This window comes from Motacilla alba, chromosome 1 (genome assembly GCF_015832195.1).
Source record: "Motacilla alba alba isolate MOTALB_02 chromosome 1, Motacilla_alba_V1.0_pri, whole genome shotgun sequence".
In the NCBI taxonomy this organism is placed as follows: Eukaryota; Metazoa; Chordata; class Aves; order Passeriformes; family Motacillidae; genus Motacilla; species Motacilla alba.
The window spans coordinates 39,357,026-39,383,314 of NC_052016.1; the positions used below are offsets into that span (position 1 = coordinate 39,357,026).

Genomic DNA, 26,289 nt, shown 5'->3' on the forward strand with positions numbered 1-26,289 from the left:
AATCTTGCTCCATTGATTTGACTGGAAGCATTACAAGATGTCTGCTCCTGGAGCTCCACATTAGTACAACACAAATTCTCCTTCTGGATGTAGTGAGAGTGCTGAGAGGAACTGTGAACAGTGCAGCTGCCCTGGAGTTAACTTCGCCCATCTGCCAGGGTATGTAACAGGCTGCCATTTAACATGGAAAACAACAGACACACCACATTCCAACTCAGATGTTCACACACTAAAACCCCCCCTCCAGTCTGCCAACAGTGAACGGTGACTTGGAATTCAATGAGCCTTTTGCCTCAATTATGGTGCTGGTAAGAGTTTTACCTGTCCCAAAATCTCACCATGCCAAGATTCTCCAAACACCAGTGCAAAAATCAACTCTGTATCCTTTTTAACTCTGAATCCCTAACAATAACATGGACACACTCACATGAATGTGTTTGTATGTACACAAAGGGGCTGGTAAAGACATTGCTGTCTCATTGCATAACATGCTGAATACCTCATTTATTCAGTTACATGAGTGGTTCACAGCACTGTTAAGACATCCCTAATTTGACTGGCATTCCTAACGAATATTCAACAAAGAGTGGATATAATTAGCACGTACCTTGGAACCAAATCACATCCTAACGTGTGAGCAGTGTAGGGCCAGTAAACTGTTTATATACCAACACAGCAGTGCCTCACCACCACCCCCTCCCCAAAACATCACAGGTCAACTTCAAGGCAAAAGAAAATGGAGGAAGTTTGGTCCAGACTTTCATTTGAATACTGGGGGAAGAGAGGAACACCCTGAATTTGCTGGTATTTTCCAATGGCAAAATCACCACCCTGTAGAGAGATGAAACGGGAAAAGCTCCAGAAGGGCCAACATCTTGGCAATCTAAAGCTGGGTTCCTAAGTTTGGAATGTGTCTGGCTAACTCTGTCACAGGCATACCCTGCAAATGCTCTGTCCTTTTATACTCACATCCAGGTAAATGATGAAAATGGCTATGGCTTCACTGAAGATTTTTTGGTTACAGAAGAGAGTTCTGAAACTCAAGGGCTCAAGCGGCTTGCTGAAGTAAAGGAGGGAGAACTGCAACAGTGAGGTGGTTGTGAGATACAAAAATCTTAGTTTATTTAACAATGTTAACATTTAATACAAAGACACAAAACAGTTCTCTTTGTCCGGACCTTACAGACTTTATTCCATCTCCTCTACCACCCAAGCTCAGCTCTCAGAGAAATGAAAGGGATAGCACTGAAATGGTAAAGCCAGTTGCTTGAGGGGGTTTTAATTTAGCTTTTCTTTTGATCCTTGGCCAACCCTATTTCCTTTTAGTCATAACATTTCTATTCCCATTTCTACTCCACAGAGTCAATGACAGGTAAAAAAATATGGAAAATTCTAGGACCATCTAAAATTCTGTTCTACTTACAGTTTTATTTCTGAAGTCCCTAGAATTCCTACAAAGGCTTCTTTAAAAGGCCAGAGAGTTTCGTCAGAGAGACTGTGGCTGCCCCATTCCTGGAAGTGTTCGCAGCCAGGTTAGAATGGGATCCTGAGCAACCTGGTCTACTCAATGGCATCCATGCCCATGGCAGGTGGGGCTGGAACCAGATGATCTTTAAGGTCTGTTCCAACTCAAATAATTTTGTGATTCTATGAAATGACCCCTGATTAGCCCCATTGAAGTGTTAGATGCAAGAGGTTTTATTGGTTTTGTTTATTTTGTGTTTTTTTTTTAAATAACCCCATAGTGGTCACAAATGTCAAACCCCGTTTTAAACATCTCTACAAGCATTTATAGACCTAGATGTCTAAACTCAGGTCATTAAAAGAAAGGTTAACTCCCGATAGTCACTGCAATGCCTTCGGTTTTACAGCTTATTCTGGAAGTGCCACAAGAGGAATCTGAAAGACACAAGACACCCAAGTTTACATAATTGGCATTAAAATAAAAGGCTATTAAGCATCACAGAGTAGTAGCTATCTGTTGGTTGCAGTCAGAGAACAGCACTTTACTACAAGCCCATGAATTTTCAGAAGGGCTGAGCATCTTTGCGTTTGGCAGCAGCTCTAACTCAGGTCAGCTAAGGACAGCCTGTGCTCACAGCAGGCACCGGGTGCCCTGGCAGACCCCACTGCACCCACACGCAGACACACCAATTGCTTCAGAACAATTGCTGCAGCCTCGTGATGCCACAGACAAAACACCACTTATTGCAGGAACACTGGAAATGTCCTGCACCAACTGCCAGCAAGTCTCCAGGAGCTTCAGCAGGAGACTGTCACATCTCACTTGGGTGGCATGCAACATGAGCATCACACAAGGGCATTGTCTGGGAGTCAGAGCAGCACACTGCTCTCTAAGGGATCACCAACAAGATGTTCCTTGTAGATCATTTTGCAGTTAAGGAGGTTAAAAGGGCCAAGGTGCTCCATGGAGTACCCACAGGATCACAGCATGCTCCCTCTCCACCCCTACATACAGAGTGCAGAGCCAAGCCACCCTCTGAGCAGGGTGATTAGCACAGACCTCCAAGAGCTGTCCATGTCACGTTGTACCTTCAGTTCCTTGCTGCTGCCTTAGATCCTAGATTTCTAAACTTCCTTAGATTACATCCACACACTCAGGCTGGTGGTTACTCTAAAAAGGGCCATCCCAAACTGCTACCTGGAGTGAAGTCACTGCAGCACCTGACACTGCACATGCAGGTCACTTGATCTGCTCTGCCAGGGATCAGCCCCTCAGCTGTGATCAGCACAAGCAGAAGCACAGGAGGAAATCCTCTCCAGTCACCTCTCACAGCATTCATCTCCCACAACTACATGCTGTACCATGGAAGGCAGAGTAATAATTCCACTGACCAACACTACTTCCTACTGGGTGTATTTTGTCCTTTTCTAGAAGAACAGTCTACAGCACTTCCAGGCTTCTTAGAGATCTGCTATCAGCTACTAACTAGCTCCTTAACCCAGTTAAATTTTAACCAGGATAATAGATAAAGCAGTCAAATTTGAATTTTTCAACAGCATGATTTTTTTTAATATGCCATTGACCAAAGTAATCTTGGAGATGGAGTCATCAGAGTCTAAATTTCCATTCACTTACTAAGAGGCACCTGATCTATGTCTAAAGGCTTTTCTCTGATTTTTAAGTGTGTCCTTTACCAAACTGGCGGACCAGCCAATGGCAGGAAAACCAGTATCTAATTTTTTTTTTTAAGAACTCCTCTCTCTTCTGCAAAGTCCTTCCCAGGGTAGAAATGTGACTACAGAAAAGTAGTCCCTTCTTACACTAGACAATAAATACCAATTCAGGAGCAGTGGCAGTGGTGGAGGTCAGTAAGAGAACACAAGGCTATTCTGAGACTTTTGGAACTGCAGCAGCAAAAGAAAAATAAGCAACAGAGGAAGAATGCATGTATGCAGCACCCCTCCACAACAGCCCTCCTTGGGGACTGCAGCCTCTTTCTTTGTGGCAGTGTAATCCCTAACCAACTACTTTCCCACTTTTGTTCCAATGTGTCACACTCCTTTTTGTGTCCCTTTCTTCCTTCCTCCCCATAGCTTTTGGCTCTCTGCTCCACAGCTGCTCTTTACAGCATTTTAAGTGGGATAGTTGGACACTCACTCTAAGGTTAAGAGCTGTCAGTCTGAGATAGGCAGAAGAACTGGGACAACACAGCACCCCCTGAGCAGCACATACAGACTGAGCAGTAGGGAGCACTGCTGAAGCAAGGATGGCATCACAACCCCAACTGTGCCTGTGAATCTCTACAGACAGCCCCAGAAAAAGCTGCTCTAACTCTCCCTCCCAGCACCAGTGAGGAACCACTGGCATATCTTGCAAAGCTACAAAGAGAAGAAAAGCAAGCATGGGTGATGGAAGACAAGGGATGACACTGGCACAACCACCTGAGCAGGGTGTCGTCACTAAGCTGTTCACTCATAAGAACAATCCCATCCAGGTAGCTCAGTAACTTTACCAGGAACTGTTCCTGCTCTGCTTATAATGAAGGAAGAGATCGACTTGAAGTGCTGTGAAGTGTCCTGCCCCCTGGAACAGCCTAGGAAATCCTACACACTAAGGGCAAAATGACAGACACTAAAGACAGTAACAGGATGCCTCCAGTGTTCATATATCAGCATCCAAGAGCCTTTGAGATTAGACAATTCTTCAATAATCTAAAAGGCTGACCAGTCTTCCAGACAGGCACATCCATGCAGGTTGCCTCTGGAGGGTAATGGTTTATGCCAATAGGCATTTTGGCACAGATCATTTAACATCTTTCTACATTTGTGATAACTACAGCTCCCTTTTCCTTCTTCTATATCACCATGATCCTGACATCATGAAACACTTCCTGTAGGATCACATACATTACACAAATTACAGAGAAGGAAGGCTCTGCAGGACTGAAAAGCATTGGTGTGAGAAGTCAGAAGAACTTACAGCTGCACCTGTCCTCCTCAGTGATCAACTTCGGCATCTTCAAACTGCCCGGCAACTACTGGTGCTATGTCCACCTCCATCCCATCTGAAAAAAACCAGCCAGTGCTCCGTAAACAAGCAGATGAGGGATGACTAAACAAGCAGATGAGGGATGATGTTTCCACGGGAAAGAGAGCGGATGCCCTCTGCTGACAAGAGGTAGCCAGGACAGAAAACCCCTTCAGTGAACTTCTGAAAGCAGCCTAAGAAACTTGAGTTCATAAGTTTCTGGGTTTGCTCCAGCACTGTTGGTCAGTCATTTACAGATGTCACCACTTCCTACAACCTCACCTCACCCTGTCTTATTAAAAGACTTAAACACTGGATTTTAACTATTTCATGTTGTAAATGAAGTTTTGGTGTAACAAATGTCATGATTCCTTTGAAAACCTTTATTCTAGTAGCAAGAGGCTGTATACTGTTCTGAAACAATTGAAACAAAGATTGCCCTATGCTACAATGTCAAAAAATAAAGTAACTCTGAGCAGCCCTGGGGATATTTGTAATTGCAGCAAACCAAGCAGCAGTCCTGTAGCAAGTAAGATTAGAAAAGTAAACAAAACTGATGAAGATGACTCTGAGACACATGACATACTTGCTGCACAATTTACATTCATTTCTGGAATTTTGGAATTCAGAAGTCTGACTAAATTTTCAAACAAAGGGCACTGCTGAAACAGGAGCCTATCACCTATGGTTGTCTTTACATAAATTTATTCAAAACTGCAGAACAAAGAGAATCTGAAAACAACTGACAAAACAAGATCAAAAACCTCTCCCTGTGGATGAGAACAAATTAGTTATAATTTTCTAGAAATCCACAACTGCTGGATCATTTTCCATCTTTCAAAAACATGAGGGCATATAAAAAGCACTGCAATTTATATATTAAAAAAAGAAGCAGCGCCACTAAACTACTTCCCTGTTCTTCTCCCAGATAATATATTGCTCTAGTGAAAACAGCACACAGAAAAGACAGAGTCTGAGAAATCAGGTGGTTTTCCCCCAACAAAAAAGAAATTTTACTCCTTGAATACACACTTGAATGATCAATAGACTTAAGAGACACCATCCTTCAGAAAAAAAGATCTTTTTAAATTATTCTGTTTCAGTCTGTCTGAAGGATTCAGAATTCACTGTGAACTCTGTTAAGATAACTGTTAATTTATACTTTCAGGTAGAAAAAAACCCAAAAAACCCAAAACAAACAAACAAACCAACCAACCAACCAACCCAAGCCCCAAAATCAAAACCCAACTCATTTAAGAGTAGAAACTGCTTCCTAACCCTGATGTAGACTAATAAATTTAATTTTTTTTTTAATTCTAAATCAACTCCACTTTACCACAGTTCCAGGAAATCCTATCAAGAAGAATCAAGTGTTCTTAACACTGAAGTGCTCACTCTTTAACAGAGCAGCCCTCAATCCACAGCAGGCAACATGGTGCCCACAGGGCCACAGGCATGTGGATGATCCCTCACCTTCTGTAGGGAGGTATCGCCCACAGCATCGCACTCACTCAGTCCTGCTTTATGGATTAGCCAAACTGGAGAGCCAGCGCTTTCGTATCACAGAACCACAGAACAGTTTGGGTTGGAAGGGACCTTGCAGCCACGGGCAGGGACACCTCCCACTAGACCAGGTTGCTCTAAGCCCCATCCAGCCTGGTCTTGAACACTTCCAGGGATGGGGCATCCACAGGTTCTCTGGGCAAGTAGGTCACCACCCCCATGGTAAAAAATCTCTCCTTTTATCAATGTGAGTCTCACCTCCTTTGGTTTGAAGGCATTCCCCCTTGTCCTACAACAACCAGCCTTACAAAAAAGTCTGTCCCCATCTTTAAGTACTGAAAGGCCTCAGTAAGGTCTCCCCAGAGCCTTGTCTTTTCCAGGCTGAACACTCCAACTGTCTCAGCCTGTTTCCACAGCAGAGGTACTCCAGACTCCTGATCATCTTAATGACCTCCTCTGGACTCTCTCCAGTAGGTCCATATCCTATTATGCTGAGGATCCCAGAGCTGGATGCAGCACTCTAGGTGGGGTCGCACCAGAGTGGAGCAGAGGAACAGACTGCCCTCCCTCGCTCTGCTGGCCACACTGCTTTGGCTACAGCCTAGGACATGACTGGTGTTCTGGGCTGCGAGTGCACATTGCCAGGTTAGGTGAAACTTTTCATCCACCAGCACCCCCAGGTCCTTTTTGGCAGGGCTGCTCTTAATCCCTTCATCTCCCAGTTTGTGTTGATTCTGGGAGTTGCTCCAACCCAGGTGCAGCATCTTGCACTTGGCCTTGTTGAACCTCATGAGATTCCCAGGGATCCACTTCTCAGGTTTGTTCCAGACCCTCTGGATGGCATCCCATCCTTCTGGAGTGTCAACTGCACCCCTCAGCTTGGTGTTTGCAAACTTGCTGAGGGTGCAGTCGATCCCACTGGCTGTGTCACTGATGAAGACATATTGTTTATTAAAACAAAAGCATGTCTTACCTTCAAACTCCCTTATGGAGTCCTCTGTTCTCACTCCAGCCATGTTGTACTGGGTGCTGACAGACTGGGCTAACATGCCTTCTAACCTCTCCAGCGTGGCCTGCCCTTCTGCAGTTAAATGTGACAATCCCTCTTCGTATGTGTAAAAGCTTGGGATGTCACCTTGTTCTAGCTCTGCAAAAACAAGTTTATATTTAGCAGACTTAAGTTTAGAAGCCAGAAACATGCAGAGGTGGAGGAATAGGGGAGCAGCTGGGCAAGGTATGCTCAGTTTAACTGACAGATTAAAAAGCTGCTTACATCACATACAGAATACACACAGCAATGTGAACTGACCACAAAGCAGCCCAGGCATTGAACCTGGGCTAGCACAGCCACTGCGAAGAGGAAAGGCTGCTCTTTGTGTCTGTGGGCTTTGGAGAGCCAGAACAATGCTTTTGCTAAATTCCTGTCATTTGCGACAGCTAAACCACAGGTTTTCTGCAGATTTATGAATTTCTATACTGCAAGATGAGTAATAAACAATTATGACAGATACCAGGTATCCAAGTGCTGGCAGGTATTTCAAAAGAAGCAACTGTTACCAACCGCGGGCCTCAACATCGTACTCGTCCCCTTCGTAATCGTTGTCTGAGTCCTCATCGTCCGGGTCTGGGTGCAGGGCCTGGCACTCACACATTGCTGAGAACATGGCTTCCACTGCAGGAGCACAAATGAACACAAACCTCCATCAACACCCCAAAGCAACAGACAAGAACCCCCCTCTGAGTGATCAGAGAGAGTCAGAATACTCCTTTAGCAGAACCACAACTAAATTCGTATTTGAAAACATCATCCAACAAGCCAGAAGCCATGTAAGAAAAAAAATCAGGTTTCAGAGATCCAGCCTGGTGCTAAGGCTCTTAACAGCACTTCTGCATTATTTCATTGATGATAAAGGTTTATCTCTGGACAGTCATGTCTGTGGTTACCTACTGCAGGAAAACTTGCAGCATCTCATCCATCAGATTCCTAAAACTTGAACCCAACTGTAAGCTCCACACCAGACAGGATATGACAGCTTTTCAGTGGTAGTGCCAAGGCAATAGCATGTTTCTAATCAAACTGTCACTGACTCAAATATCACTGAATTTGTAATTAAAAAGGCATTTCCCATATATATATTCTCTGCAAATGTATACAAGTGAGATCATCCACGTTGTGTATTTATACTCAACAGTTTCTATTTTAAAGCACTGGAATTCTCTTTGAGAAGCTGCTTGAAAGAGTCCATTTTCAAGCCAGATAAAACAATTTGCTTTATTCTTACCAGCACACAGGAATCAAGTCACTAGAGAAGGACACTGAAGAATCATGGTATTTACATCTCTGCACCCAAGTGTCTCGCACATATAACCAGGACTTGGAAGTAAAACACAGCTCCCATTCGCACTTACAGGCTGACTTGTCGCTAGGTACGAATCTGAACTCCGCAATCGGTTCAACGTCATCGTCGCTGTCATCCCCCTCCCCTTCAGTCATGGGAGCCTCTTTTGTCTCCTCTTGAAGAAATTGAAAGATTTAGAAGAAACATGTTTATTTATATTTATTTTTAAAAAAAAGTCACATTTGTTTATTCTTTCAGGAACACACACATAATCAAATCAGAAACAACCTAGGAGAGGTACAAAACCTCCACTCTGTTCTCCCAAAAAGCCCCGCGGCAGTCCAAGACCCACATGGATATATGACGCCCTCTCACAGCACCTCAACAACACTTGCAACACATGTGAAATCTTCTCTGTTCATAACTTAAAGAGTAAAGATTTCTGTACTGGTCACACAATGTACTCAAGTATTTCAGGAAAACTGCCTGATTCTTATTAAAAAGACAGTGCTCAAAACCCCCCAGTTCACAACTATTACTGTTTTTCAAATCACATGGATTTTTTTATGGATCCTTAACATTACTGTCACAAAATCAGCTGGCTTCCAGTGTGGCCCCTCACAGGGCACTCTGACATGTGCAGAGGATCTCTGCTCCATTTCCAACATTCCTAGTCAGCCAGAAAGATGTCAGAAATACAAAGTGCACCCAGAACCAGTGACAACTCCGGTGCTTCCTGACTTCTGTACGCCATGTACATGAATAAATAGGCATCGGTGTGGTGTTTTACTTTCTGTGAATAAAAACCCCACAAAAATGGCTGCAGTTCCTCATTTCGGGGCTGGGGACACTGCACTGACAGCCTCAGAAGTGCCCAATTATTTTCTACAGGAGAAGAGGCTGTGCCACTGAGAGTGGTTTTTATCACACACAGAACTGGCACCACCAAGAAAACGAAAACGCCAAGAAGCTGCCAGCCAACTGCCCCAAAAATGAAGTGTGCAAGGAAGCTACCCAGTTCTTTTCCAACTGACCCCTGCAGGCACAGCTTGCTACTGCTGAGTCCAGCTCTTTGTTTTCAATGCAGTCAACCTCAGAGAGCCTTCTTCTAAAAAAGGGGTGAGGACAAGGCACAAACACACAGAGAGCACATGCAAAACTTTGAGAGGAAGAACACAATGTACCCTGCACAACTGCGAATGAAGACTCCTGAAGCCAACTAAGTGGAAAGGTTTAACACTCTTCAGCAGTTAAAATTGCAGGCCAGGGCTAGACTTCGAAAAGTAAAACTTATCTGCTGTGGAAGATTTACTGTAGGCAGAGCTGATATATCAAAAAATATACCCACAAAAAATCAGTCTATTAAGGATTTCTACATAAAGGCTTTCACAGGATATCCATATTTTCAAACGCCATCATCAGAATGAATTAAAAGCTACAAACAGTATCTTTCTTCAGATGAGGCTCTTTTTACTTCAAAATAAGCACAGTTAAAGGAAAATGAGGAAGAAGAACAAAGAGGCATATGCAAATGTCCTCTTATTATTTGTAGTGATAGACTGTCAGAGAACATTAGTAACGTAAGAGAAGGAAATAATGCACTAATAGCTTAAAAACATCTTCATCTCCTCAGAGTCCTGTCGTTACTTTCTGGATACATTAAAAAAAAATTAAAATGCCAGATTTTAACCTTTAGCTGTGATGACCAGTAGGCATGAAGGGGAAAAGGAGACCTGCTCAAGATGTAACACCCATTTAATCTCCAATTGCAAGGGCAGTTTTTGACACACTTAAAATATTAACAGGTCTGCCAGAAGAAAAAAAAAATACAATCTTCATACAAACAATGAAACAGAAAGCTTGCTTTCTCTACATCAAAGCAAGAATGGTCAAAAAGGTGTGTTTTGTGGGCCATCTACAATGATTCGTTAAAGCCTGGTAACACAACCCATTGCCTTTCCTTGTCTGTATTTAACCAAGCTGTGGGAGAAAATGAATGAAAAGTTCCCTGGCTGTGAAGCAGCAGGAATTCATCAAGCCTGGAGAGGGCAGCAACATTAACATAAATTCAATAAAGAAAAAAGCATACTCAAGATGGAATCACAGGGAGACTGGCAGAGGAACTAAATTATTTAAACAGTGTAAGAGGGCAGAGAATTGATTCTCAGCAGCTTCAGTGTACACAGCCACAAGCTGAGAGCAGAACTGCAAAGAAGTGACTCTAAACAAATGCTAAGCTGTGTTCCTATAATGACTATCATTCAGGAAAATAAAAAGGAAAATACAAGCAATTACTTAAAATCAACATTTCCTCCTACAGAGGAGGAAATCCTGTCACTCAGGACTGCGTGGGAGCAGCAAGCAACATTCCTTACCTTCGAACTTGGCATTGACCATGACGTACAAGTGCTCCCTTGGGTAGGCACTCAGGTCCCTGGAGACAGCATGCAAACTTATGGTGGGGTAATCCAAGGAGAAGCCAACCCCGGAGTTTTCCAGCCAAGACAGGCGACTAAGGAGGGAGGAAAAAAAAGAAGAGACAAGTTAGAAAGTAACAGAGGAATTTACAGTATCGGGTTCAAGCCTGCAGAAAAGCAAACCGACCCCAAAATGTGAGTAATTGTGGACAAGGCACTTAGCCCACTCTGCGGGCACACACGGTCCTGGACCTGCCTGAACAGGACTTTACAAGAGCATTAACTGCTGCCTGAGGTAAAAGACACCTTTGCCTAAAGAATGTGAAGCTAAGAACCCTAAGCCCATCACAGCTTTACCCCATTTGCACTAAATGCTGAATTTTCCTCCTTGCCTCTCCATTTTCTCCTCCCTGCAGATATCTATCATTCCAAAGTCAACTACAGAGGTTCCAGAGCGTGATTTATAACTCAAGCTATTAAATGTGATTTTCTAAGACAAAGAGGACACTGAAAGGCAAGTCAGTGTCATAATTCCTAGAGGATTATAGATCTGCTGTGGGTATAGCCTGTAGGTAGAAAAACAGCCAGTTCTGTGATCAGCAGAGCCAGGTTATGGGTATTCCTTCAGTCACAACTTCCGTGCTATAGCCTCTGCTTTCCCCACTTTCACTGTCATCCCTAACCACAGCACGAGACAGCACAGGTTGTCACCACCAGGATGCTGCCTCCTTTGTATCAGAACAATAAACATCTTTCTAGACACTGAGAAATCAAACTCAAACTAGATTTGGGTGCCTGTCATCAATGTTCACATAGTGAACAGAAATACTCAGTGCCAGAAAGCAAGACCTCCACCATGTGCAAAACTCAGCATTCACAAGCTTTTGTGGTGGGACAAAACCAATGGAAAGTTCACAGAAGACTCCTGGCCTCGGAAAAACTGGCTGAGAGCAAGAGCTAGCACAGTGGGAGCAAGGAGTTTATTTCCTAGCCTCAACTATCCAGTCCTCAATGTTTACAGCTGCTGGTGGAGAGTCAGTACACGGATCAAGAGCCACACTGTGCTCCTGGATGCCCTGTTCTCCCACGGCACTCCTGCAAACACCGGTGTTTTCTGTTCATCCCAACAAGTGACTCTGGCGAAAGCTCTGTGGTGCATTTGAAACACGTGGAGAGGAAGCTGGCAGACCTGCAGGTGCCTCACACGGAAGTCTACTGAAAGCAACTCAGAAAGAAACTCAACAAACACCCCACAAACAGTAGTCCTGGTAGCTGTAAGAAAACAAAATAAAACAGTGAACACGAAATAAAACAGTGAACAAAATTCCAGAGAGATTCCTCTCCAACACAGCACCAACAAGCTCAGGTGGGGCAAAAGCTCCTCCGACAACATTGGCCATTTCATAAAAGTTTCCTAGTCTGAGGTTTTTATAAGTACACATTTTAAATTATGCTTTTGTTCCAACAATGTTCTTCATTTGCAGAATATATTATGAGTACTTTTCCACGGTTAAAGAAAATTACCTTGTTTTATTCATCAAGCTGTCTCCCTGAACTATACAATGCAGGGAGAATTGAAAGGAGACCATAAAGAGCTCAGGTAACATCTTCCAGAATAACCAGACTGATTTCTGCCTAGTAAGAACAGTCTCCACGTGATTAATACAACATGAAACACTTCACAGAGAGTGAACCAGAGTAGTTATTAACAGCAGAAACCCAACCCATCTACTCCCCTGTCAAAAGAGGAGAGAGGTCATGGTTTTAATTATAGAATGGTTTGGGTTGGAAAAGACCTGAAAGATCATCCAGTTCCAATCCATTGCTGTGGGCAGGGACACCTTCCACTACACCAGGATGCTCAGAGCCACATCCAACCTGGCCTTGAACAATTCCAGAAACGGGACATCCACTGCTTCTCTGGGCAACCTGTGCCAGGGTCCCACACCGCTCACAGTAAAGAATTTTCTCCTAATAACCTAATAGTGCTCTTTTTCAGTTTGAAGCAATTCCTCCTTGTCCTATCACTACAGTTCCTGTCAAAAGAGCCCCTCTCTGCCCTCCCTGAATGCCCCTTCTGATACTGGGAGGTTGCCATGAGGTCTCCATGCAACTTTCTCTTCTCTAAGCGGAACAACCCCAACTTTCTCCGCCCGTCTTCACAGAAGAGGTGCTCCAGTCCCTTTATCAACTTTGTGGCTTCTGCTGGACTTGCTCCAAGATTTCCATGTCCCTTTCATGCTGGGGATTCCAGTGCTGGATACAGCACCCCAGGCAGGGTCTCACAGAAGCAGTGGGGCAGAATTTCCTCTCTTGCTTGCCCAGCTGGCCACGCTGCTTTTGCTGTGGCCCAGGATCCAACTGGCTTTCTGAGATGCAGGTGCACGTTTCTCCACCACGCTGAGTTTTACAAAATGCTTTGGGCGGGAAGGAACCTTACGGCCATCTCGCTCCAGCAGGAAGCCCCTGCCGTGGGCAGGACACCTCCCACTAGAACAGGCTGCTCCAAGTCCCATCCAGCGCGGCCCCGAATGCCCCGGCCAGCCGGGTCCCCGGCCGTGCTGCTCCCTCCTGCCTGCTTTAAAACGAGCAGGAGCAGCGGGACGCCCCGCAGAGCCTCACGGCCCCTGAGCGCTTCCCCCCCGCCACCCGAGCCCCTCAGGGACCCAGCCCCGCGTGTCCCCGCACCTCTCGGCGATGTACAGGGTGCCGGAGCCCAGGCTGCGCCCCGCCAGCAGCGCCTCCGTGTCCGGCTGCTGGTGGCGGACGCCGTCGGCCGGCGGCGGGAAGCGCTTGAGGAAGCTCATGGCGCCGCCGCCGCCTCCCTGCTCCACCATCGCGGCCGCCGGAAGCAGAACGCGCCGCTCTGTGATGAGATTCCGCCCGGGACGCGATGGCACCGCCCCGGGACGCGATGTCACACTGCCCTGGGATGTGATGGCTCCGCCCCGGAACGCGATGGCGCGGCCGCGGCTCTGGGTGCCGCGAGTGCCGCTGGCGGGGTCCGAGTTAAGCCATCTTTGTCTGGAGAAGAGGAGCAAAGGGAACCGCTGAGGTGATGGCTGAGGGCTGGAGCACCCTGCTGTGGGGACAGGCTGAGAGATGCTCTCCGAAGGGAAGGCTCCAGGGAGACAGTAGAGCCTCTTCCAGTACCTAAAGGGAGATACAAGAGAGCTGGAGAGGGACTTTGGACAATGCTATGAAGGGATAGGACAAAGGGGAAAGGATTCAAATTGACAGAGGGCGGAGTGAGATTAGCTATTGTGAAGGAATTCTTCCCTATGAGTGTGGTGGGGCACCGGCACAGGTTGCCCGGAGAAGCTGTGACTGCCCCATCCCTGGAAGTGTTCTAGACCAGGCTGGATGCAGCTCTGAGCAACCTAGTCTAGTGGAGGGTCCCCCTGTCCATGGCAGGGGGTTTGGAACAAGATAACCATCTTGTTAAAGATCTTAGAAGATGTTTTTAAATGTCCTTTCCAACCCAAAACGTTCAGATTCTATAATAGACAGTACCAAGAGCAGTGACAGAACCATTGAATATCCAGAACTGGAAGGGATCCTCAATGATTATTCAGTCCATCTCCCAGCCCTGCACAGGACACCACAACAATCACACCCTGTGCTTGAGAGCATTGTACAAATGCTTCTGATCTCTGCCACAGCTATTTTAGCCTGTAAGTCTCATTGGACAGGTGACAGAGGGAAAGATAATAAATAATAATTAATAAATAAATATAGCAGATTCACAGTTACCATTATTGGATGCTGGCAGGGGAATTTCTGGTGGGTGGCCAGGACCTAATGTCTCATAAATGCACATAGAGAAGCAAAAGAAAATCACAAGTACCTGAATTGCTTAAAGGGTATCCAGCTGATTTCCCTCAGCAGCGATGAAGTTGGGGTCAGGAGCCCGACACCACTGCAGTAGCTGGCGAGCAGGGGGTGTCACAGGACAGCACATTTCAGGGATGGGAAGGCTACCACCCCCTCATGAGCACTGGCCCTGCTTCTCCCCCGGATTTACACCGTTTGTCTTGCTACTGCAGTGAGAACAGGGATTACCGATGCATCAGTGAAGTACATCTCTGTTAGGGGATGCTTCTGTTAACGCTGTCAGTGAGACAGCGTCACTGCAAACATCCCTTCTCCCTGACTTGTCAGGACAGCAAATGCTCCTGCCAAAGCAACATTCCAAAAGCAAGTTGTTAGCTTGTCATGGATGTTAACCTTCCCTTTTATCTGTTTAAATTTACTTTTTAGAAGTCATTCAGCTACCTGTGTGCAAATGCAGGTTCTCACAAACATGAACCAATTATTAACAAGATTACGTTAATCCTTTCCTTTCTCTGGATTTTCCTAGCTACAGTCTTGGATAGCAAAGAGGAGAACATAAAATGGTTCTCTTAGTTTGAGGTATTGACGATGCTTTGGAAAGCTGGTCAGCCGTGCCTACCCATTTTGGATTTTAAGTAAGCAATTAACAATGCAAATAATTGTTACTCATACAAATAATCACCTAGATCGAAATACAAGCAAATTCCACAGTGAAGTGATATTTAAACACCATTGGAAATAGCTTGAAAAAACCAACAGAGGCAACAGGAGATGAGGAAAGGGGAATTCTTCAACCATCTTTAAGTTTGCCACACCAAGACAAGTGATCAACCGGAAACAAAAATTTGCAGTTCATCCAAGAACACAGATCAGACTATGGTAGGTAGTGGGAAGAGATCCAAATACATGGAAATACCATCACTGCACTTTGTGGTTATAAAGCAGTGCTCCTGTTGATCTCCACCCCCTATTACCTAATGTGGCTGTCATATCAGCCACACAGAGTTCTCACCACCTTCGTAGTTAACTTCAAATCACACAACAACTTTAGGTCATTATAAATTAAGATTTCTGAGTGGTTGGGATTGAATTGCTGCTGGTTGAAGCTGCTGCAGTGGAGTAGTACAGAGTTTATTTCTCTTCCTGCATGCAAATGCAAGTCTTCCGTGATACACAACTCTTCCAAAAGAAAATGGCAAAAGGGATAGTTTAAGTCCAGGCAGGAAGTTGGTTTTGAGGATGCGACATTAAAGGAGGAGGAAAAATCCACATCTTCCTTATTTACACAATCCAGACACTTCACACCAGAGTACTGAGTGCTGCACATAAGAGAAGCTTAGACGGGGAAGGCAGACATTTCCTCTAAGTTAGAATGGACTAGAATACCTGAAAACTTCAGCTCTAAGAGCTTTAAGAAATTAATTCGGATCCAGCCCCACACTGACATCTAAACACTGGATGTCCAACAGTGATTTAGTCAACCAGGGCTGTGTTCAGAGGCAATGGAGAGCAGCAGGTGCCTTCACAGGGTTGTTACCTTAGCACAGAAGGCAGGAGTCGCCATCCAGGGGAGCTTGTTTCTCTCCACAGCACTGCCTGCCATAAGGTGGCCAGTTCAGACTTAGATACCCAGAATCTGTTAAAAATGGAAATGTGAAGTTTTGGCGTGGAGCAAGAGGATGTATTTCACAGCAATTTCTCATCACTACAGAAATAGGCAGCAGCTTGACTGCAGCCACAGACACAATAAAGATTGACAGGCTTCAGCAATTCACACAGAAAAGCCATTCCCTTCTTTGATTTCTTTCTCCCTGACTTTCTCCTGGTAAAGTCCTGAAATATCATCCATGTCCATTGTCATGTGTCAGAGCATATGCTTCTTCAGTTTGTCTCTGCAAGCTTCCATTTTTTTGCCCATTTTTTCCAAGGTTTACACATCTCAGCCTAAATAAATGAACCTGGCTTCTCTGTCAGGAGCACCACGTGGACACCTCGTGGCTGTCTGCTGGCAGAGCCTTCCTGGGTACAGTGCTGGCTGCAGGCACACTGGTTTTTGTCAAGTGACTGCAACATCACTATGAGATGAGATATAAAAAGTATATAAAAGATGGAACGCACAGAGAAAACCATCGTGACTGCAAAACCAAATCTATCGGGTCTTCCTCACCGTCAGCCAGAGCTGCTTAAAGAAAGGAAGGTTCTGTCAGTTGAGCTGCTGCTACAAAATCAACATAAACCAGGAGCTGCCCATTCCCATGGCAGGCAGTGGCACCATCATGGGCTGGGACAATACACAGCAGCCAGGACTCAGTGCTTGCTCTAAAACTAAAAAAGGTATGTGCATGTGTAATGCTCATTAAAAAGCACTTGTATCTGCAATACACATTATACTTTGTACATCAAGTTATTTCAATTTTTTTATTATGACAATTTACATGTCATATTTATATGAAAGAAATGACAGTAGATATTATAACAAAACCATTATGAAAGAAAAGTTACACAATTAGGCCTACAAGCTATAAAATGGCTTCAGGCCCAGCTTATACACAAAGAGTTCTGACCAGACTGTAGTGAGAGACAACGCTGAACAATTCATTAACAAAAATATTGGCACCAGCCTTAACATTTTTTCTTACTTCATTTACAAGGAATACAGTATTTAAACAGTTGTGTACTGCAAATCTAAAAACATTAGCTGTTAATAAACTGCAGTTAACCCTTTGAGCACTATGCCACCATGATTTCCATTTAAAAAAGTTTTAACGCAGCATGTTTTACATGCACGTGATATTACCAGTGGGAGGGAAAAGACAGTGAAAGCACCACCCAATTTATGTGCAACAAGAATAACACTTCCAGTTTTTTCAAGCTATCTCCCCCCCTTCCCACACACACAGTGTGTGTCCCCGGGTCCTTTCCCTTTGATATTGTAGCAAGTCATGACTGAAGAAAGACTGAAAAAATTAAGGTTCAGGACTCAAAAAATGCATGGACTAAACGCTACACAAAGAGCTCCGCTAGTGGAACTTTACTGTGTTAATTCTTAAAGAAAACAGAAGATGAGGCCAGCTGTGGAGACCATTTTTAAGGAACTCAGGGTGTCTTTGCAAACAGACAAACAGCACACGGGAGCAAGACAAAAGTGTATTTCATGTAAGCATATCTTAAATTTTAAGAGACCTGTCTGGCAGATTTGATCCAGTTGTCAAAAGAATACTGGAGGGTAAGCATCCATGTGGGACACTGAGAATCCCCAATGTTTGTCTCGTCGACAGGATCTGTGCCTGTGTGAGAACTGCCCTGCACCCAGGAATGGTAACATCATTTGTTTGGATCAGTCCCATCCATCCCCTGGCTGAAGCAGAAGCGCTGTGAAACACGGGCAGGAACCAACAACTGCATTGGCAACAGTTTAATGGCAGTTTAATGCCAGTTAGGGGGAAGAGCATCCTTTGAGTGAATATAGGACAGGAATAAGGTACTGTACAAGATATTAGAGTCCCTATAACGAGTACAAAATGAAAAACTAAACAAGGCTTACAGCTTTATGATTTGACTTCCTTTTCTACCACTACCTTGAGTGGCAGATTAATATCTATTAAGGACTTTTATCTGTTCTAACTAACAAACAGTGCACTGGTTACTAGGTCTATCATATGTTTTTGCAGAAGGACTTTATCCCTGTAGAACCACTTAAGTTCCGACAGACTGATCCAAGTTCAGTTGTGTGGGACACAGTAGGAGGAACAAACAAGAAAGCAAACTGTGTGGACTTTGACTGCCACCTCTGTAGACAAACACTGTCATAATAATCTACGGACTCATCCTAATTTTTTCTACATCCACATTGCACTGATGGAGGAACATTATTTACTCCCTCAAGGAAGGAGACATCAAGTACATTTTCCAGTTACTTTGAAAATCAGGACGATAAAAGGAGGGTATCGGGATGATTCTCCTAAATGGAGACCTTCCTTTGGAAATCCAGCCTTTAAAGAGCAAGTCACAAGTAGTTTCTAGGCCTGTCCAAGACCTCTCTTGCAAATGGCATGAGTTTGCATACACACTATTCCATTCCACTTCCCTCCATCCATTCCCCATCTCCCCGTTATTGGAACAAACATCCAAACAGCAGGAGCGAGCGACACTGTCTGCACCTGGGGAACCAGTGAGACTGACTATACACAAAGTGCTGCAAAGTGCACGAAGTAAACCAGCCGAACAAACGGAGCCGCGCCGTCGCTCGGCTCTCCTCAGCAACCTTTGGGGTTGTATGGAGCAACAGCAGATCTACCAGCAAGCACGTGTGCCCCTCTAACTGCAATGCTGTCCCCTCTCCTGCTCCTCAGCTCACATGTGGGGGCCCAGCATTTACAAGATGATAGTCAAAAACCCAAGTTGTAAGACTTGCTTTTAATTGCAGTTGAATCTGAACACTTTACACCACAGATTCAACTCTAAAACCTTATCTACTGTAGAGCGTTTTATTCTTTCTCCCAGAAGCTCTCTTCAATCTTTTATTTACGTGTTATACTACGGAATATACATCTTCTGCAACGTACAAAGTAAGTTAAATTACTCTGAAGTGTTGGGACAATCATTCCCATGTTTTTGTTGTTTGGAACTACCTCAGTTAGTTACACCTAATCTAAAAGAAGAGCTTGATAAGTGATGTGACTTTCCAAAGTGACTAGTAATCCTCAATACCCCAACTGCTGGGTCTCCAGAAATAATTTCCAATTTCCAATAATTTCCAATAAATATTTCTGAAGCCAGAGCTCTCCGTTAGTTCTCAGACTGGGTAAAGCATCAAAAATTAGTCACAGAATTTTTCTTATATCAGGATATACCAGCAAAAAACCCCCAACCAAAACAACAACAATAAAAAAAACCCCAAATGGATAATTTCTGCTGGATTTTTTTACTTTCTGCCTTCCAACATTTTACACGAGATACAGTCCCTATGCTAACTGTTAGGGAAGGGGAGGCAGAAGACACTACCAGCAAATGTGATCTTGATCTTGTAAATCCCTACTTCAGACAATATCCTAAATGCTTCTATGTAAGTTTTGAACACTTAAGGACTTGCAAAATTCTGCTGCCTTATTTCAAGAGATTCCCACACCATATTCAATGCAATTTTTTCCCAAAGTTACTGTTTCATTTGAAGATATTTGATCACCTAGATATATTTATATATATTTAAGGATTTTATCTACCCCCCAGATCAGAAGCATACATCAAATGCAAATACATACCTAGGGTACACACTTGCACATCAGAACCACATTACTAGTCTGTGAATAGTAGTCACTGCACATGTACCAAACCAAATTTTCAAGGCCTATATAAAGCTATTTTAAATTAGATGATACAAATATCTTTGTCAGACCATTTCTGGGGACGAGCATTACTGCCATGATTTATTTAAATCACTGTGTACAAAGTGAATTTTAAAAAGCAGGTGCCATAAAAATTCCTTGTTTACTTTTCATAAAAGAAGTTTGTAAAAATATGTGATTTGAAATCATTATTTGAAGGTTTAGACTAGAGCTTCCTACTTCAAAAAACTGAAAATCATGTTATTATAAGCACCTGAAAACAGAGGTATAAAACGGACCCCCTGACAATGAAGGATTAAAATTATTACAGAGTTGCAGCATCTGGATACCAGTGTAGTTTAAATAATAGATGTGGAGAGAAATCAGAACAAGTGTACCACTACCATACAATTTTTCTTTTGTGAGCATAAATCTTTTGCCCCTTGAGCTTCTCAATGTAAGGTCTCTCACCAAGACCTTAGACATAGCAATTAGAAAACAGAAATGAACAGAAACCAAGTCCAACTAAATCATTAGCTCCCATAATATGGAGAGTAACTGAGACACTTAATACAACAAAATATTGAAGGTGACATTTCAAAAATGAGCTTTTTAGAAAAAAGTGTCTCTTGTTTCTCTTAAGTGCTGCTAGACCAGAACAATCTGTTCATTCAAAAAAATAGTCAGGAAGATGCAGTGATTTTAAAATGCAATTCAGCATGTACAAAATGAAAGTATCAAAGAATTGATTGTTCAGCACTGACCTTGCCAACTAAGGGTTGTTAAATATGACGTCACTTTTCATCTTATATCAAGAATACGCTCAGGTTTATCAGACTCAACAACCAGAAGGCAGCAACTGTGGTGAAACCAACCCAGTTGTTAATTCTATCCCCCTTCTGCTTAGATTAACACACCCCATTCATTACTGCAGTGGCCCTGCTTGTGTGCTTTTATCACTGAGTCACAGAAGCTCCACACAGGGAAGCAAACAGCCAGCATTTATCTTGGTGGCACAAAAAAATCCACTCCTCCACTTGATCTATATGTTCTTCTTCCCAGCCGTGCTACTTAGACTAGACATAGAAATCAGCTTTCTTCCCAGTCAGTTATATACAAAAGAGCTTGCTGGTAAAAAAAGACAAAGCTGTTAGTGACAATCTGTGTGGAATAAACAAGAGTTTGCTGAATAAATGCCCAGCATGTTCAGTAGCTGCTTGATCTCATTAAAAACAATCCCTGGCCTGTTTCCCGTTTCCCATACGGTTTGAGCTTTAAGCCCAAACCTACACCTGAAGAGATCACTGTTCAAAGACAGCTAACTTCTGATCTCACACTGAGCACAGAAGGGAACAACACTGTAAGGACACTAGGAAGACATTTTCACTCTGGAATCACATATACATACTGTAACAGTATGAACCCTGTGTGATAGCTGACCTCTTGTCAGAAAATGCCATCTTCCCAAATAGGAGATGATAGGTTTTCCAACAAGCAGGAAGCCTTAAAAATGACAAAAATACCAAGTTTTAAAATGGTAATACTTTCCAGAGCATTTATTGCAGTTTTTCTGTGCACATCATTGCCACTGAGCTGAGGAGGAGCTCTAGAGCCTATGGGATGAAGCCATCTCAGGTACCAAGGGTGACTTCTTAGAAGACAGAAAAGCTGCTTTTAAGAAGAGACCTACAGAAAGTACAATTTGGCAACAACTGGCCATTTTTAAAACATGACACTCCTGAGCTTCAATGCTCTTATTTTGCTTCCTGCTTTTACATTGCTCTAACTCAGTACTCAATTTTTCTCATGATTGTTATATCCAGAATTGTAACTCTTTGAATTTTCTTACATACACAAGTACCTCCCCACTAAGTATTTAGCATTTGGAGTTGACTCTACAAGCAAGAATGTTTGATCAGATAATAAAAGGCTCCATCAGGCAGCAAAGGAAAACATGGCACTGCCAAAACAAATGAGGAACTATAGATTCCACAGAGTTGATGGATGTGAATCAGTTCGCACTGCAAGAATTAAAAATGCTCAGCAACTACCATCATGGACATGTGGAAGCCTTATGTTCTTACTTTTCTAATACACAAGTATATTAGAATTTAGAAGCACTACATTTATGCATCATCTAGGCAAAGAAAACCACTAGAGTAGCTTAAAACGCTACATATGCTTTTAAGAACTCATTCTAAGCTTCTGTGGCTCTTCACTACCCCATTTTAATCATTTAACTGTTAATTGTTAACATCAGTATGGTAGGAAAACATTTAATCTTTGATGAAATCAAATTGTCATGTAGAGAGTGATTTCTCTTTGTTTTTAATCACAAGCCTGCTTAGCACAGCAGATAATGAGCAAGTTCCATCTTTTTGCATCTTTCTGATCCTAATCTTATAGCATGCTATGTGCACTGCTAGAACCCAAAGGAGTAAAAGTCACAGAGTGGTTCTGACAGACTTTGGGGAGAAAGAAGTGGGGAAACAAAACCAAGATTTTAAAGGCCAGAAGGTAGGTAAAATTTGGATCTAGGTTTTCTAGAGAGGTATTTAGTAAAGGCCTAATGCTGGTTTTAGTATAAGAAAACAGAAGTGCTTAATGACTAACTAGTAAGTACAATATAATGGAAGGGAATCATGTGGGGCAGGAAAGGAGAACTCACTCCTCAGTGGCAGCAGCAGCTTTGGTGCATCCATTGCCGGCAATGGACATAAACACCAGTCAAAAATCCAAATCTCAGAGCAAAAGGATTAATAGATGTGACCTTTTTGGATTTCAATGTTTGGCAGATCTGTTTGAGCTGTCTGTGTCCTATAACATGTACAAATGCTACAGCCTGCATCTTAATCAGAGTAAAGAGAAAACTGAATGTTCTTGATGTGCCCCATGTTGATTTGGTGGGGTTTTTATTCTTCCAATGTCTTTTTTTTCCCCCCTTGAATAAAAGCACATATCACTTCATGCCTGCTGAAAAGTTGATGTCTTGGAGTCAAGCGTTTTCTCTCAGAAACTCTGCCTTCTTGAAATCAGTTGGTCACATGACAGTTATTAAAACGTATTTTAAGAAAATTCTAATGGCCAAAGGCCAACAACTACATTCAAAACCTGCTAATACATCCAGGCAGATAAGCAAAACCAAAACAAAAACACACACAAACCCCAAACAGGAAACCTCCAAAAGGAAAACTGTTCCATTTGTTTACTTCAATTTGAAGTAGATATTAAGGGCATGAATGGACCAGTCATGGTTTATTTGAAAATCCCTCCATCCTCTTATGCACTGTCACTCTGTGGTCAATGCCGTTTGTACAAACACATTTTGTTCAGAATACTCCAACTGGTTATGAAACTCACGTGGCCGGGCAGCGACTGCAGGGTTCTTTTGTCTGTAAAAGTCTGCAGTGCTTACAGACTTACTTGACATCCAGCTTACAGACTTACTTGACACCAATACATCCTCCCACTAGATACTGTGCATTGAAGGCCATCTGATGAACTGTGCATGAGATCACTTTAGAAATTCATGGCCAAAGTGTTTCAACTGTCAAAAACTTCATTACAGTACACTCACTGTACAAACATTTTAAAGGATGTTTATTAGGAAAGTCTGCAAGTCATAATGAATAGCAGAGTTCTTGTTTATGGTACCTTCTTGGCCTCTAATAATTCTGTTTGCCTCCAGTATTAAAATCAAACTGCTTCCATGAAGGTGATTACTAAAATGAGCTATGGTATGTTAACCTACAACTCACAAAATGCGACAGTACAGACATTAATTTTGCTTTTAACTGTCTGTTAAGTTGTAATCTAAGTTGTGAACATTTAAATATAATATATATCTCATATGAAAAAGCTAAAGCACAAGTGCTTCTGCACCACCCCCCCTCCCATCCCCCCCATCCCGAGCCAAACCCACCCCAGTTCCGGTTTGGGCCCTGACTGATTTGGAATGCTTTCTTAGGCCACCCATTTCCACAAATTTGTATGCACTCAGGAAATATAAAGTCAAAAATATACAAATCTCTTGTTGTTATAAGGTTTTTGTGAGTGAAATTACCCAGGACCATGGACTTGGAAGGAGAAGGGGGGGTAAGAGAGAGAATTTACAGCAATTCATCTTCAAAGTTCAAAACTGGTCACTTCACAGAAAGACTGCAGGACTGGTGAAATTCTTGCTTCTAGAAAGTGATACTGTAGTGGAGAATTTTCTAGGAAAAATAAAACAACTTTTAATAACTGGCCCGCTGGTATGAGCTACCGTGGAATAAATTAGCACAAAAATGGAAGTCTTATAACTGTTCACTGTTACAGACGTAATCAACAAGGTCAGTCACTCTCAAAAGTTCATCTTCGTCTTCCTCCGGCCCTACGGCTTCCTGCCCACTCCCTGTCCCGTTGGGTGCCAGGCTGGCGCTGGCTGTGCTGTCCTTGGGGGCCTGGGTCTTCTCGCTTGGCTTGCCAATCAAGTTCTCAATGGTTTTCCCTGGGCTCTGTCCGTTGGTGGAAGGCAAGTCCACCAGGCTGTAGTCCAAAGGGCTCTCTACTTTCCCTACATTATCAAAGTCATCTTCGTCATCACTCTCTATCCGGTAGCAGTGCTTCTTGGGGTTTTCTTGGGGGGCTTGTGCTGCTGGCAGCTTATCTGCAGGAGCGGGGATTTCTGCCTCGTCATTTACATTTTCGCACCCATCTTCCTCGTCAGTCTCAATTCGATTCAGGCGTTTGCGGACAGGTTTTCCTTCTTCCTCCTCATCCTCTCCTTCTTCCTCGGAATAGTCGTCTGTACTTCGCCGACGTTTTCGAATCAATCGCTTTGACTCTTTTGTGGATTCATCATCTTCAGAGTTCTTAGATGTGTAGCTCTCTGGAAGAAGCAGCAGACTTAGAGCCATTAGCAAATCTCAGTGCAACATTTATTGTTCATCTTTCACACTAAGAAGACAGTTCTCTGAGCACACACATTTTTTTGTCCTTCCCCAGGTTCCCCAACCAAGCCAAAAGGCTTGCATTCTTTTTAACATTTTAAATTAACTTCTAATGTGGCAAGTATTGATAATTTATGGATGTTCTGTTTCCAATCTGAGGAGTACCAGAGGCTTTGGAAGTAGGTGTGTTCTCGCCTAAAACTGGTAACTCCATGCTGGGAATAACACAGAACTGCATTCCTTGTCTCATCGTATGTGCTTTATTTGTACCCTGACAGAAACTCAGAACCCAAATAATGCCTGCTCTGTCATAAAATTCATGTATCTACACACACACACACAAAGCTGTACTATACCCCTGCCACTCTCAAATTATATACAACTTCTAAAGCAAAGTGTCACCTAAAGTTTGCCACTCTTTAATGGGCGGCTTGGTGTTTTGGCAAACTGGAATATTGCCTACGCACTGACAGCCTACACAGTCTTTGATGGTTGTGGTGAGAAAAGACGGAAACAAAAAAATCAAACAGCAAACATAATTTGTTCTCTCTTTGTAATTCCCATTAGAAATCATGGGAATTTTCATTTTAAAGAGTATTATTTAATGTAGGTTTAAGTTGATTGAGACTGTCAGTGTCCCTCTATTTTTAAAGTAATTACAATTTCAGTAACACTGTTATTTGTTTTATGATATACTGTGGGAACTGTGTGAGAGTGCTGGAAAGGTGCCAAATGGTGCTGATTTTAATACATGGAAAGCCAATACTTAAAATACCTGAGGGAATGGGACTTTATGAAGAAAAGACGTCAATCAGGGAATGTTTAAAGCCACTAGTGCTGGCAAAAAAAAAGTCACCACAGAGCCTGAGAACAGGCTGTATTGAAGATCATGTTTTTGAGACACTACAGACTTGCATCACATACTTGTTTCCCTTCACCTAGAGGATACTCTACCACTCTGTAATCTCAGGAGAGCCCTTCCAAAACTGAGGCACTCGGGCTGCCAAGGACAGCTCATTTTCTGAGGAAGCCTGGTATCCATTGCAACTTGCACCACTCAGCATTCGGAAAGCCAGAGCTAAAGTCTGATAATCCAGGCACCCACAATCCAAAACAGCCAAAGTCAGTGGCTGACTTTGTAAAAGCAAATTAATTATAAATCACAAAGCACACCAATCACTCATGGTGTGCCTGACATGACTGAGAGAGGCTTCCTCTGCACTTGGCACAGCTCCTTAAAAAGGAGATGGAACGAGTCTGAACCACCAGCATAAACAGTCAGGGCACCAGAGGCAATGCTCTTCCTCTTACATAAGGGAATCTTTAGAGGCTGGTGAGATGCAGCTTTGTGACCTCTTAACAGAAAAGTGGTGAAACAGCTGTATTACTGCCAATTTTGGAATCCAAACACTCTGTGTCAGGCACAGTAAATTCAGACCTGGAAGTCAG

At 43.2% G+C, this 26,289-nt stretch overlaps 2 protein-coding genes across 3 annotated transcripts in view; both read right to left on the minus strand.

Annotated features, from left to right (window-relative positions):
- Nucleotides 1–1,094: 1,094 nt before the first annotated feature.
- Nucleotides 1,095–13,614, minus strand: CLNS1A (chloride nucleotide-sensitive channel 1A). Its single transcript, XM_038136551.1, has 7 exons — nt 13,440–13,614; nt 10,710–10,846; nt 8,405–8,509; nt 7,557–7,667; nt 6,969–7,142; nt 4,445–4,529; nt 1,095–1,899 (listed from the first exon to the last, which is right to left on the minus strand). Exons 1-6 carry the CDS (start codon nt 13,586–13,588, stop codon nt 4,462–4,464), a joined length of 744 nt encoding a protein of 247 aa, XP_037992479.1. The 5' UTR covers nt 13,589–13,614; the 3' UTR covers nt 1,095–1,899; nt 4,445–4,461.
- Nucleotides 13,615–16,960: 3,346 nt separating this feature from the next.
- RSF1 (remodeling and spacing factor 1) overlaps nt 16,961–26,289 on the minus strand; it is a 68,495-nt gene continuing 59,166 nt past the window's right edge. Inside the window, exon 16 of one of the 2 annotated variants that reach the window (XM_038136407.1) lies at nt 16,961–24,779. In XM_038136407.1, the coding sequence (XP_037992335.1) occupies nt 24,205–24,779 (575 nt within the window). In that variant the 3' untranslated portion in view covers nt 16,961–24,204. The remainder of the gene's footprint in view (nt 24,780–26,289) is intronic. The other variant, XM_038136401.1, reaches the window with a different exon arrangement.